The 13,629-nt window shown below is 35.4% G+C and overlaps 1 protein-coding gene across 3 annotated transcripts in view; it reads left to right on the top strand.

Annotated features, from left to right (window-relative positions):
- Nucleotides 1-11,571, top strand: part of YLPM1 (YLP motif containing 1) — a 65,273-nt gene extending 53,702 nt beyond the window's left edge. For 2 of the 3 annotated variants that reach the window (XM_036913179.2, XM_036913178.2), the window contains exons 18-21: nt 95-146; nt 5,202-5,332; nt 10,672-10,854; nt 11,187-11,571. In XM_036913179.2, coding sequence (XP_036769074.2) covers nt 95-146; nt 5,202-5,332; nt 10,672-10,818 — 330 coding nt within the window. In that variant the 3' untranslated portion in view covers nt 10,819-10,854; nt 11,187-11,571. Of the gene's footprint in view, nt 1-94; nt 147-5,201; nt 5,333-10,671; nt 10,855-11,186 lie in introns of those variants that run through there. The other variant, XR_005030449.2, reaches the window with a different exon arrangement.
- Nucleotides 11,572-13,629: the final 2,058 nt, after the last annotated feature.

Genomic DNA, 13,629 nt, shown 5'->3' with positions numbered 1-13,629 from the left:
CCATTCCCAGTTTTAATGCTTTTCCAGTTCAAAAGTGATATGCATATGTGTGTCTCTTTCTAACCCTTCGAGCTTCTCTCTGTGTACGATTTAGGGTTACATTCCGAAAAGCAAATGGGAGATGGACACATCTGAGGCAAAGCTAGGTGGGTATTTCCTTTTTCCTGTTTTTATATGTGATACCTGCTGGTAATGGTCATAGGTCTTTCTGCTGTAAGAGGAGGAAATTTCCTAAAATTTCTGCTTTAAACCAAGATTTTTGGCCTACCTTAACACCCTCAGTCTATTTTGCTAGCTTTCAGTTTAATTAGTTGTATCTTGTGACAGAATAAAAGAACATTTTAAAAGAACTACCTTCAATACCACTTAAGGTTTTTAGAGTAAACAGAAATTTGTGATAAATTTAGTAGTAAAATACTATTACTCTTTTATATTAATCAGAAATGTTGGTACCAATGAGATTTCTGCTTTTCTAAAAGAATTTTTAATTGTGGTCCAAAGTTGAAACTGATTATGAATACTTCAGGTAATAATAGTAGTAATAATAATAAATATTGAAGTTTAAAAATTAATTAAAAGGCAATTATTTTCCTTGTATAGTAAGTTAGAGTTTCTGGGTAGAGAGAGGTAGATACATACTTTAGGTTTTCAAGGAGCCTTCTCTATAAGATTCTGTTTAAATTTTCCTTCAGCTTGTCTTTAGTGCCATACTACAAGGTAAACTAACTGGTTAAAAAGATTGTCTAAATCAAAAATTGGAGTTGATTAATGTGAGGTTATCTGTCAAGCAGAAAATCACCCATATCCAGCAGATTTTTCTACAGTATTTCATGATTATACTGTAGAACGTTTTCTCAGTTTTCTTTAATTTTTTAATTTTTTTATTTCACTTAAAGAGAAGCATTTAACATGCTGATTAAGCTGTATTAATAAATAATCTAAGAAAATGTGATAAAGGACTTTCTGAGATGATTGACCATACTAATGTATGAAGTATGACTCTTGGTCTCTGCATTTTTCTTCCTGATAATCTGTTATTCCAAAACTGAAGTAATCATCTAAATACCTTAAATTCATAGAACAAATTTGAGTCATTTTGCTGCTTCACTGTTTGGGACATATTGTCTGTATTTCTGACATCAGAGAGATGCATTTTACACATATTTGCATAGACTCTGCCTTTTATTTTGCCCAACTGATCATGATAGCAATTTATGTTGAACAGGTTCTATGTTAAAAGATAGTTCCATAAATTGTAATATTATTATTGGGATAGGTGCTTTGTTGTAAAGTCTAGAAGTTTTTTCTAGTATATGTCATGTGAAAATTATATGTGGTTACTTGATAGATTCCTCCACTCTGGGATATCTTAATAATAACCAGTTATCTCCCTCCCTAAGCTCTTAAAGCATTTATACGTGTTTAAATGCAATTAAATATGTAGAAAAATAATCACAAATTACTTTTTTTTAATAATGCTTTAGATCTGCTTTTTTGTCATTAGGTCTATTTGAAGTTCTATACTTGTAGAATAACCTGTAAGATGATAAAATCATTGCCCTCTTTTCTGGTTCTCTAAATTGTGATTATCTTTTGGGGCAAATAGATCATACATAAAGAGACAAGGGGGTTGTAAAAGTGGTAAATATTTTAGCTAAGCATATAATCTTCAGAGGCCTCATGTAGTATATGACCTAGGATAATATTTTTTTAACTTCAGCCAGGCCATTTTCTATTTTCCTTTTTAATTTCTGAAGAGAAAGAAAAATGGAATTTAGTTGTGATGATTATTCAAGAAAATATGATATCAATCTTGGTATCAATTTCTGGAAAAAATATTCTAGCCTGTCTACCATTTGCTTCTCAGAAAAAACTTACAAATTCAGTCCATTTTAAAGACAGAATGTTAGACAATTAATTCCAGAAATGGATTTGTTAAATAAACCATTTCAATTAAGGTACTGAAGATCTAGTAATGCATCTGTTGGAAAATAAATTCTAACATGTTTGCAGTTGGATTTTTGTTTCTAATAAGAGTAGCAGTGATATTTCATATAATCGCTTGCATCTTGAACCACTGAATTATCTTGAGAACTAATCACATGTGGTGGAAAGCAAATTGATTCTTGAAAGTATCAGGATGTTTGGGGATTTTTGAAAGTACTTGTTTCTTTGAGATTGGTCCATGGAGCCACTTGAGAAGAAGATTCTTCTCTCAAATATGAGGATCGTCATCTGAGAATTAGCCTAGTTATGTTGCCTTCCTTATAACAAATTCAGTAGATTTGATTACGAGGTACGACTTATTTTTCTGAGTACTTTACCAACATTCTTGAGTTACTCTTGGTAACATGATTATGCTGGCTGGAAATATATTACGTTTTAGCAATGTCACACATTGAGCTAGAAGAGCTGAATCTGTAACTGGGGAATTTTGATTCACAAATGAGTCTGCCAGTGAGAAAATACTCACTTGCCCATAATCTTTCAGGCAGCTGATTAAATCTCATTGCAGATTCTTTGTGTTCATTAGGCCTACTATATACAGTTAAGCCTATGTCAGAATATTAAATTGGAAGTGGTGTAATTTAAAAAATTTGGAATGGGCCTGAGCTGTATCTGGCAAGGGTGTCATGGAGTAGTTGAAGACTGCCTGTGGCTGGCCCACCTTCAATCACACCTGACTGGTTCCTTCCCAGCTAGGACACAGACACCCAAACACAAAGGTGGTATATACCACATCAGATGCTGGGATTCAGCAATGAAGCTACTTAAATTAAATTCCAATGACATAACTTTGAGAAACCAAAAGAATATTTGAGACTATTATCCTAATTTAGTTTTCTCCACATCAAGTACTTTTGCTTTTCTCATCTTTATCGTTTGTCTCTGCTTTGAGTTATTGTGTATTGGCCTTCTGTGTGTCAGGCAGTTTCATTTCTTCACAGTTGGAATGCAATTATTTGTATAGGTGCATAACCCTTGTATGTTCACCATGAACAAAATTTTGGAAATGACATTTATGTTTAAAAAATACATAGATGTATCTAAAATTTGTTTCTGTTGTACTATCATAAATATACTGTTTTCAAGGTGTGGTAAATTGTATTGCCAAGTTGGATATTTAAACCTTCATCTTCATCTTTAAACTTCATCTTTTGAAACTTAAAACTTTTGAAAATCATTAGTATGAGTGTATTGGACACCAATCGTCTTCTGTAATTAACACCCCAGATTTCTCTTCCCTCACCTTATGCTATACATCTGTGTGTTTGGGTTTCCAGGATGCCATGTGGAAAGGTATGAACCTTTCTTCACCCCCAAGAAGTAAACTTTAAACATGTTGTGCATACTAAAATTTCAGATTAAACATTACAAAAAGGGTGCTCAGACTAGAAATACATGGTTTTCTGAACTTTCCCATTGCAAATATGGGACTCTTGGTCTGTAACTTCTGTCATATGTGCCCAGTGTATGAGGAAAAGTCCTTGCAGTTTTCACACTGTCCTTCTGCATTGCTGCCTGGCCATACTCTATTCTTGGAATTGAAATGTGAAAGTTTTCCTTTAAGTATGTTAATGTCAAAGTTGATCTTAATGAGTTTGGAAAACCTTTGAGGTTTATTTAGTAAGTATGTTGAAGCTTCCTACTCTTCTGATAATACTGTACCCTGTTGAACTAGAATAGTTTTGTTGGTGGGACTTTGTTCATTTTCTGATACCATATTTTGTGTCCCTGTACAATCAAGGGGTCACTTCATAAAGGTCTTGTATAATATGGCCTGCCATATACATGTAGATAGAGCCATTTGGTACAACGTGTGATTTACTGAAGAGATTAGAGGACTGTTTCTGTTGAACTCATCCATGTTAAATTTTTCCAAAGTGATATGATAACAATTTCTTGAGGTGTAAAGTGTTACAGTTTGCCTTGCTGGTTTTTCATTAATATTGCTTTTATAGGGGAAAGGTTTAGGAAGTAAAAGCATTGCCAAGTATGCAAAGTCATACTCATTTTTGAAGCCTGTACGGTATGGTACAGTTAGTTGTGTGTGAAACTTACACATTTAAAACAAACTCACCCTCCTTCCTGCCACTGCTTCCATTGTACTTTTCTTTTCCTACCAAGTTCTTTCCAACTTGGTGCCTAAAGATTTCTATTATATACTCTCTGCACCCTTTATGGAGTTCAGTGAAGTGTGGTTATTATGTTTCTGAAGTTTTTAAGTTTTCTTTTATTCCTTCTTAATAATTATGTGTTTATATAACCACAGATGATTCAAAAGCTTAGGGCTTCAGTGTAGCTAAAAATATATAAAACTCATAAAATTTCACACATAAGAATTCAAAATCAGTACTAACAACCAATAAAAAAGACCATACATTTTCATTGCATGTTCTTGAAAGACACCTAACCTCATATCTCATAATTTCTGAATCACCAATCCCTGCTCATTTAATTGGTTACAGTTTGGACCTTCAGAAAGCCGAGCCCTCTCAGATTGAGGATTCAGAAAGAAATTTCAGGTCTGGTCACTTTGGCTAATTAACTCAGCCTCCGAATGGTCAACAGCACCTCATAGTGTAGCTAGAGAAAGTGGTGATTTGTACCATCAGCTTATTCATAAACATGAACTCACAGCAGATCTTCTAACAGTGGTCAAAATCCCAAGAAACTCTAAGACCTTAAAAACATTAGTTTTGCTCATTAAGTTCTTGATACTACTTTTCATGTGATACAGGATCACACATACATGACTGCAGTCAAATGGGTGGTGGTAATATTGTTTTAAAGCGGGGGTGGGTGGAGGGGTGGAAGAAATTGTTTTTAGAAAAACCCAACTTTTCCTTTTCCTTCGGAGCATGAAACCTGAAATGTGATTTGCCGGGGGGTTGGGGTGGGGTTGAGGGGGGCTGCGGGGAGGCCAGGAGACAAGTGCCTTTCCTTGCTCTGTCCATATTTGTTACTTAAACCAACATTGCAATGTAATAGCTGCCAGTAGGAACACCAAATAAACAATGGAAATTGCACAAAACTTGATACTCTCTCAGCCAAGAAGATAGTTTGGATCTGCAAGTGACGCTGCTCTCAAAAATATGGATGTGCCCTCTGACAGTGCTCCAGTCTTCTTTTCCCTGTTTGTGTGTTGTATGCAAACTCACACTCTTCCTTAATGCTGCGGCTCTGTGTTTGTCCCTCAGACAAGTTGGATGGCTTGAGAACTGGTGCTAAAAGGAAACGTGACTGGGAGGCAATTGCCAGCAGAATGGAGGATTATCTTCAGCTCCCTGATGATTATGATACTCGTGCTTCAGAGCCTGGGAAGAAAAGGGTAAGAGACTATCATTATTGCCAACAGATAAAGGGCCCATGTAGGCATCTGGTTGAGAAAGTTGTAGGCAGATAATCACATGAATGCTAGTTTTTTAGAGTGATTTAGTTTATGCTATATCATATTACACACCAAAAAAAATGAGTCAGACCTTATAATTTATGAGGTGAAAATATACAAGGAACTTAAAAAGTGGACAATAGAGCTTCACATGATGAGCATTTTGTCAACATTGAAGGAGTTTAGAGTGGCCACTTGTGCCATTTTATCTTGGGGGCAAAAAAAGCCAAGTGCGGAGTGAAATGTTGACGAGAATCTGTGGCACTTCTTAATGGATTAGATGTAGAGGGTCCAGGAGTGGATGGGATGACTCTGGGGTTCTGGCCATAAGCACTCCATGTATGTGATGCCATTTACTGAGATAGAGAAAACTGGTGGGGGATAGGGGGTGTCATAAGTTTGATAGTGAAAAATCAGAAGTTCAGTTAAGTGACCATATTAAGTTAGAAATGATAATAAGACTAGGACTCCAAAATTTAGATATACAGATAGAGGTAAATGTTTCAAGAAGTAAAGAATAGTCAGTTGTTAAATGGTACAGAGGAGATAAATTGAGACCAGAGAAATGGCCTTTGGATTTGGCAACACGGCTATCATTGATGATTGATCAACAATTAGTCCAGTTTTCTTAGTCGAAGGACAGAAGCCAGTTTGGAGCATATTAGAGAAGGAATAGGAAATGAAGAAGTACAGAACAGCAAATGTGGACAACCTTTTGAAGAAGTTTTGCTAAAAAACAAGTAGAGAGATGAAGCCAGGATGTCATATAGATGTCATATTCAATAAAAAGTGATATTTGTGTAAATCCTGTAGAACAAAAAAACAAAGCAAAAGGGACCATATTATATATGATTCGCATAAGCCTTTCCCAGTTAATTTGTCTTCATCTTTCTGTATCAGAATGTACAGACCTACTGTTCTTTTTAAATGGCTACCTTGTATGCCATTGTTTTTGTACTATCATTTATTTATCCAGTCTCTTATTGGTGGATGCTTATGCTGTTTTCATTTTATTGCTAATAATAAATACTATGGTGAAGTCATGGTGTGTATATGTCTTGGCATTTTTGTGAAATTATATCCCTAGGGTGGATTTTTAGCACTCAAGCTGCAAGCTCATAGAATATGATTTATCATTCTGTTAGATACTATGAGATAGCTTTCCAAAAAGGTTACACCTATTTATACACCCCATGTAAGCAAATTCCTGTTTTTCACACTTAGACTGGCAGTGCTGTTATTAAACTTTTTAACTTTTGACACTCTGAGAGGTGAAAAAAAATAGTATTTCATTTTGCATTTCTTTAATTAAGAATGAGGTTGCATATCATTCATCTTTATACATCATTTCTTTATGAATTTCCTCAGTACTTTAAAAATAATAAAATTGCCAGTAAAACTTCATTACAGTGAATACCATTACGAAGAACTCCAGGTTTCAAAGCTCTCTGAAATTCTTCAGACAGTCCCTAGGCCTGCCCTTGTCTTTGTGGCTTGAGGGATGGGGAGAAGAAATCTGATGAGTCTTTTTGTGCCCAGCTCCACCCAGGGACTGCTTGTATTGACACCTCTTTGTACAGTTTTAAGGTTGGGGCAACAGAAGTAGAAATAGCTCTCTCTTGGGAATAATAATTTGGTGTAATTAAGTATCAATGAATAATCCCAAATGAGAAATCTTTTCATCTAATTTATTTTTAGTCAGATAAATATCACTCTCTTCAATAAGGAGTATATGCTTCCATATAATTTACTTGAGCTGGATGGGCAAAGAGAACTGAACTGTGCTCATCCTAGTTCTTCAAAGTGGCTTCTCTTTAACTTTTCTCCCTGCTTCATACCCTCATTTCAGATCATTTTTAACCCTCAAACCACTCAGCAAAGTCAACATCAGAGCACAGGGAGATCCTACAGGTAGCAAGGAATGCTGATTTCTTACTAATTCCTTTCCTGGGGTCTCTTAATTTTTATAGTTCAGCTTTTTACAAATACTACATGACTTTCTGAGATTAACTTCCAGTATTAACAAAAAACTAGCTCTGTAGAGTTGATCATATTAGATACCTACCAAAATGGCTGGGTTTTTTAATACAATTCCTTTTTTTTTTTTAATTTCACTTGCTTAGTTGGATATAAGGTGGTAACTCAAAGGAACTTTAATTTCTGTTTCTTTGATAACTGTAGAAGGTGAACATTTCCCTTGTTTGCTGAACTCACCTTTGAGTGTTATCAAGATTTTTTTGTGTTACAACTTTTTTTGTAGTTACTATAAATGGCAAACAATTGAGATTGTAAATCTCAAAGTACCTCTAAGAAGATTAGGAGGGACTCTGACATACGAAGCCATTTCTAGCTGAAAAGTCATTATTCTGCTCCTTATATTTTTAGTGTTTGGTAATTGCTCATTCTACAGGGTTCAGTGTCTGTGTGGTAGGTATGTGGATGAGGCCTCTAAAGGACAAGTCCAGTGGAGAAGTCCATCATATAAATAATTAATATAGCATCAGTATGTATTAGAGATGTGAACAAAATACGGTAGTTTCTGAAATATTTAAATTTCAACTTTAAAATTTTGAGAATATGCTAGAACAGCACATTTAAAAAATAATTACATATTTTTTAAATCCCATATTCTTTTTTTTTTTTAGATAATTATTTTTTATTGAAGGGTAGTTGACGCACAGTATTACATTACATTAGTTTCAAGTGTACAACACAGTGATAAAACATTTATATACATAATTCTAGGTTCCAGCTATCACCCTACCAAGCTGTTACAATATCTTGACTATATTCCTTATGCTATACATTACATCCCGGTTACTTATTTATTTTACCATTGGAAGTCTGTCCTTTTTTGTGAGGGCATCTCTCATATTTATTGATCAAATGGTGGTTAACGACAATAAAATTCTGCATAGGGGAGTCAGTGCTCAATGCACAATCATTAATCCACCCCAAGCCTAATTTTCGTCAGTCTCCAATCTTCTGAGGCATAACAAACAAGTTCTTACATGGAGAACAAATTCTTACATAATGAATAAGTTACATAGTGAACAGTACAAGGGCAGTCATCACAGAAACTTTCGGTTTTGCTCATGCATTATGAACTCTAAACAGTCAGTTCAAATATGAATACTCATTTGGTTTTTATACTTGATTTATATGTGGATACCACATTTCTCTCTTTATTATTATTATTTTTAATAAAATGCTGAAGTGGTAGGTAGATACAAGATAAAGGTAGAAAACATAGTTTAGTGTTGTAAGAGAGCAAATGTAGATGATCAGGTGTGTGCCTGTAGACTATGTGTTAATCCAAGCTAGACAAGGGCCATAAAACATCCACATATGCAAAAGATTTCTCTCAGAACAGGGGGGTGAGGTTCTAAGCCTCACCTCTGTTGATCCCCAATTTCTCACCTGCTGTCCCCCCTAAATCCCATATTCTTTATCTGAATTTAGAGGCTTAGGATTTAAACTGCAGATTTAAAAGTTAGTTCTCCATTTATTCAGGATGAGGTTGATCAGTGTGTTTAACTCTGTGCTAAGGATGTACTGGGGACTCGTTACTTGTTCTTTGTTCAGTTGCCATAATATCTGTCCATCTGTCCATTCTTCATCCCTCTTAACCATAGTTATCTTTTGCTAAAATGTGTCCCCTTGATTCCAAGGGGAACTGAGAGAAGTATGACTCTATCAAAATAAGTACATCAGCATTAATGAGCAGAACATTGAGAGATCTTTGTACACAAAAGATCTCACATTATTTATTAGGCTTTTTACTAAGATGCATGAAGGAAATTGAGCCATGGATTTTCCACACAATAAATATCTACTTTGAAAGGAGCCAGGTGTTACCAGTTTTTCCCCACTCCTAAAACTATGTATCTTTGGCCAAGTGGTTGCTGTTTGGAGAAGCCTAGTCCTGTAAACAGTAATAGGGAAGGTCAGTGTGCCTCTAGGAGCAGTAATGCATTTGTAGATGCAATGTGAAGAGCATTGAGTATGCGTGCTCTGATTCCCTTTCCTTGTCAAAGATAATAAATTACAAGCCATATTTAAAATACAATCTCTGCAGACTTTGGTACTATACTGCAAACCACAATTTCATAGTCTCTCTTTTAAGCATTTCAACTTGTATAAAGTATGATATATCCACTTATATTTTTTAATTATTAATATAAGAATCTATATTTCATGTATTAAAATTTTTTAATACTATGTTTAAATTATTAATATAACATGTAAGAAACTGTATTTTTTAAATATCAGATCACCAACTGGAAATATCCCTTATCTGTGTATTTGTGGTTATAATCTCCTCATAAATGATATCAGTCAAGTCCATCTCTTGGCCTTTTTATTCCATGACTGCAAGTAATAATACCAGCTCCCTGTTTTCTCTCTAAGATTAAATTTCAAGGAATATTTATTGTGTAGAGATAAAGAAAACTCAGTCTTTCATCCAAGGTGTTAATAGTGTGTTAGGGAAGACAGATCAATAAATGAATAATTGAAATATAGTGCAGAAGTTCAAAAATAGACATGTCAAAATCCAGAAGTAGCTCCAGAGAAGCAATGATTATTTGATTGGCAAAGGACAAGAGGGATAAAGCAGGGGTTGATGACTAGAACTCATGGCAGGTGGACAAGGTTAGAGCAAAGAAGTTTCAGGAAGAGAGACTAGTATATGCAAGGTTATGTAGATGGGACATGGCCCTGTGTGCTCTGAGAGCTAGATGTAATTTTGTTGCTTATACAAAATGGCATAGGCACTGCCCAGAGATGCTGCAGGAGAAGAGTCAGGGCCAGCCAGATGCAAAGGGATCTGTGTGCTTGGATTTTATTACGTAGGCAGGGGAAGGATTTAAACAGATGAGAGTCACAACTGTGTGTATTTTAGGAACATCACTCTGACAGAGTGGATGGCAGAGAGTGAGAATGAAGATTGGAAGACTAGTCAGAGGTTATTGTTTACCTCAGGTAAAAAATGAGCTCACTGAACTAAAAAGGAGTGACAGAGGAAGGGGAGGGGACAGGACTGAGCTGAGTACTGAACTGCTCAGGAGCTGGATTGGTTAGGACTTGGTGACTGACTAAAGAGTTTTCTTTTTGATGTAGGATTTATGGCTTTCTCCAGTTCTCCCCAGTTAGTGTCTAATTTTTTTAACTCCTGGTTTCAAATTAGTTATCCTACCCCTTACACTATCCAGAGAGGAAAGAGGCCCTTTGCATATTTATTTTTCCTAAAGCCCAACCTAATGCTGTGTTCTTTTTAGGTGAGATGGGCAGACCTGGAAGAAAAGAAGGATGCAGATAGGAAAAGGGCCATAGGTTTTGTGGTCGGACAGACTGATTGGGAGAAGATCACAGATGAAAGTGGTCACCTGGCTGAAAAAGCCCTCAATCGAACCAAATATATATGAGACTTAGTTTTTGAATGGAGTCACTGATACTTTAAGGTAAGGGTATATAGTCATATAAATAGCCTACTGTGTGATTGTTCTAAAGGGTTTGAAATAAAAAAGACAGCATGCTTTGCTAAAAATGCTTCTCTTCCTATATTATTTTCTGGTTCTAAAGAGTAAGTATATGCTAGTTGTCAATATTTACAATACAATGTTTTGGAAAGGAAGCAATTTTCTGCAACCTGGCTCACTTAGGAAAATATAAGACTTGAGAAAAGTATGAATTCTGTGGATTTGGGAAGGAGTGGAGTGGTGAGATACTAAGGTCTACTGAACTTTCTTTCTACCTTTCTTTCCTGCATGACAGCCTTTTCTTTTCTTTCCAGGTGGTTCGCTTTGAGGTGCTCTGAAGCCAAGGCCTCATGGAACTTCATGTGTGTCACCTTGCTACCATGTTTCAGTTTTTGTTTTGTTTCTACTGCTTTAGTTTTTTAAAGTTCTCCAGTGTCCCCAAGAGGTATTAGAATCTTGCTGTACCCGAGCAAGACATTAATTTTTCTTTTTAACTATTTTGGGGAGGGAGGGAGTGATAGCTTAACTGCTGAAGCCAGGTGTATGTGTGCTGGAGGATTCCAACAGAAAATTTCCTCCACTGTACAGTGTCACAGACTATATCATCATTGCTTTGTGGCTGTTTTTGTTTTTTACTGTATGTAACTGGTAGCTGATTGTACTAGGATTAAAAACAATAAACTTTCATGATAAAGCCGATGAGATTCATGGGCTATACAGCATGGGCCCCTTTCTCTTGTTTTCTTAATTTTATTTTTATTGCTCTTTTTAATATGGTGTGTTCTAATTACGTGCTAGCTGAACATCGCTAAACCTCTTTCCCATTGAAGATCATATAGCTCAATGATTCCATAGCACATGTTGTAAACACAAGGCTCAGTGATCTGTTTTATAGCTGATTTCTTTCTCTGTCTTTGCGTCTTGAAAACTAGTAGAGACAACTCCAAGTATTTATCAGTTCTCTGGAGCACATCTGTTCTGTAACAAGGTATTTTATTGTTTTATTGTTTGTTTGTTTGTTTGTTTGTTTTGATCCTTTCCTGTTCCTCCCTCTTTTTACATTCTCTCTTCATGCTATGTTATAGTCTGATTTTTCCCTAATCTGGGTTTGACTCCTGGTGGACAGAACTGATGTACTCCGCAGAACTCAGGAGTTTGTTGCCTTACTACTGAACTTGATTGTTGATTTTTTAAAAATCAAGATTGCAGGAAAGGAATCTGGAGATGCAGAGCCCTCTGGCAGGCAGCCTTTAAGCCTGTCAAATTTGCAGGTTCTTGCCAGATTGCTCATTATTGGAAAGCATGGCCTTTTGCACAGAATTTCCTCTCTTGTGGATAGTACCAGCTGGAATCTAGAAACATACAGAGCTAAAATCCAAATATCATTCCTATTTAAAAACAGGAAAAGAGCTCTTTTCTCTTATTCATTCTGCAAAGAAGAGTTACTTTCTAGCACGAGAGAAGACAGAGAAGAGCCTTATTCCTCAAACACCATTTCCACTTGGTAATCCAACTCAGCAAATTGTAAATTTGTTCACAGAAAGCTTGAATATTTCAAAATGTTCACTTTTGAACTATAGATAAAAACCTTAGTCTTATGACTTACATTAAATACTGTGTGACTAGAGATAATATTTATTAGCAATCAAATGGTATCACTTTGGGTTAAAGAATTTGAAGTTATAGTACTGAAAACTAATGGGATATCCTGACAACTTTCTATACTTTTATTTTCCCTGAAATTCTGAATGTTTACACTTAAGAGACTTAAGTTCATTAACAAGTCAATATTGAATGTATAATTTGCTATATTTAATAACTTCCATTGTTTGTGGTGTTTGACAAAAAGCTACTTTGGTTGCTTTTTGGCTGACAATACATTTCTATGTACCGATCTTTCTCAGCCGCCTTCATTATGTTGAGTGAAACTCTATAACAAGATAGCCATTAGAATTATTGTTTATTCAAAGACCCACGTACTCATTACTAAATTTACCAAATGTCTGTTCTCATCAAAAAACAAAATTTCCAGAATGTGTTTTCCAGGTTGGAAGAAAATGGAGGCATATATGTTCTTATAAAGGATGTTTAACTTCAGTTCTCTCAACTTTTCATGTTCTGACTGACAGTATTCAGAATGCCAATGAAATAAGAAGTGGTAATCACCCATTAATCACTTTAAATCCATCATGTTTTTGCCTTGCAATCATGGCCTTGGGTCTGTGATCTTAATGCTAAGAGGGGATGGGGAAGGGTGAACAGAGTCAGAAATGACAGGAATGGACATAGAATGTTGCCTACTTGAGGAAATTGGTATAACAAATAACCTCAATGTAAGAAGATCAATGAAAAAGAAGGTTGGGTGCCAGAAAGGAAATAATAGAGGCTGTCAGTCGGTATTTGACTTTGCTAGTCTATTATGGGACTGTAAGAAATTCTTCAATTTGTATTATCACTAGAAGCAGAAAAGAATAAAAATTCTAAGCATGTCTTGGAGAAATTTGGTGTGGGTAGAAAATGCCTTGATAACACAAATATTTTAAGTTTATTAAGAGACGTCCTTGGAATACAGAGGACCTAACTTGGGTTCCATTTATTTACTAGAATTTTACTGTTGTTTTATTTACATTGCTTTCCTTATCATCTCAGAAAGCTTCTTGGTATGTGTTTTAAATTTTTTTACTTTATTCATATGAAGTTTATTTAAAATATTTTGTATTTCTTGTGTCTTTAAGCAAAATAATACAATGTTGGGGG

Source organism: Manis pentadactyla, chromosome 11 (genome assembly GCF_030020395.1).
Source record: "Manis pentadactyla isolate mManPen7 chromosome 11, mManPen7.hap1, whole genome shotgun sequence".
NCBI lineage: Eukaryota > Metazoa > Chordata > Mammalia > Pholidota > Manidae > Manis > Manis pentadactyla.
Note: the sequence above shows the minus strand (reverse complement) of the source record. Positions and strands in the feature narration are given on the sequence as shown.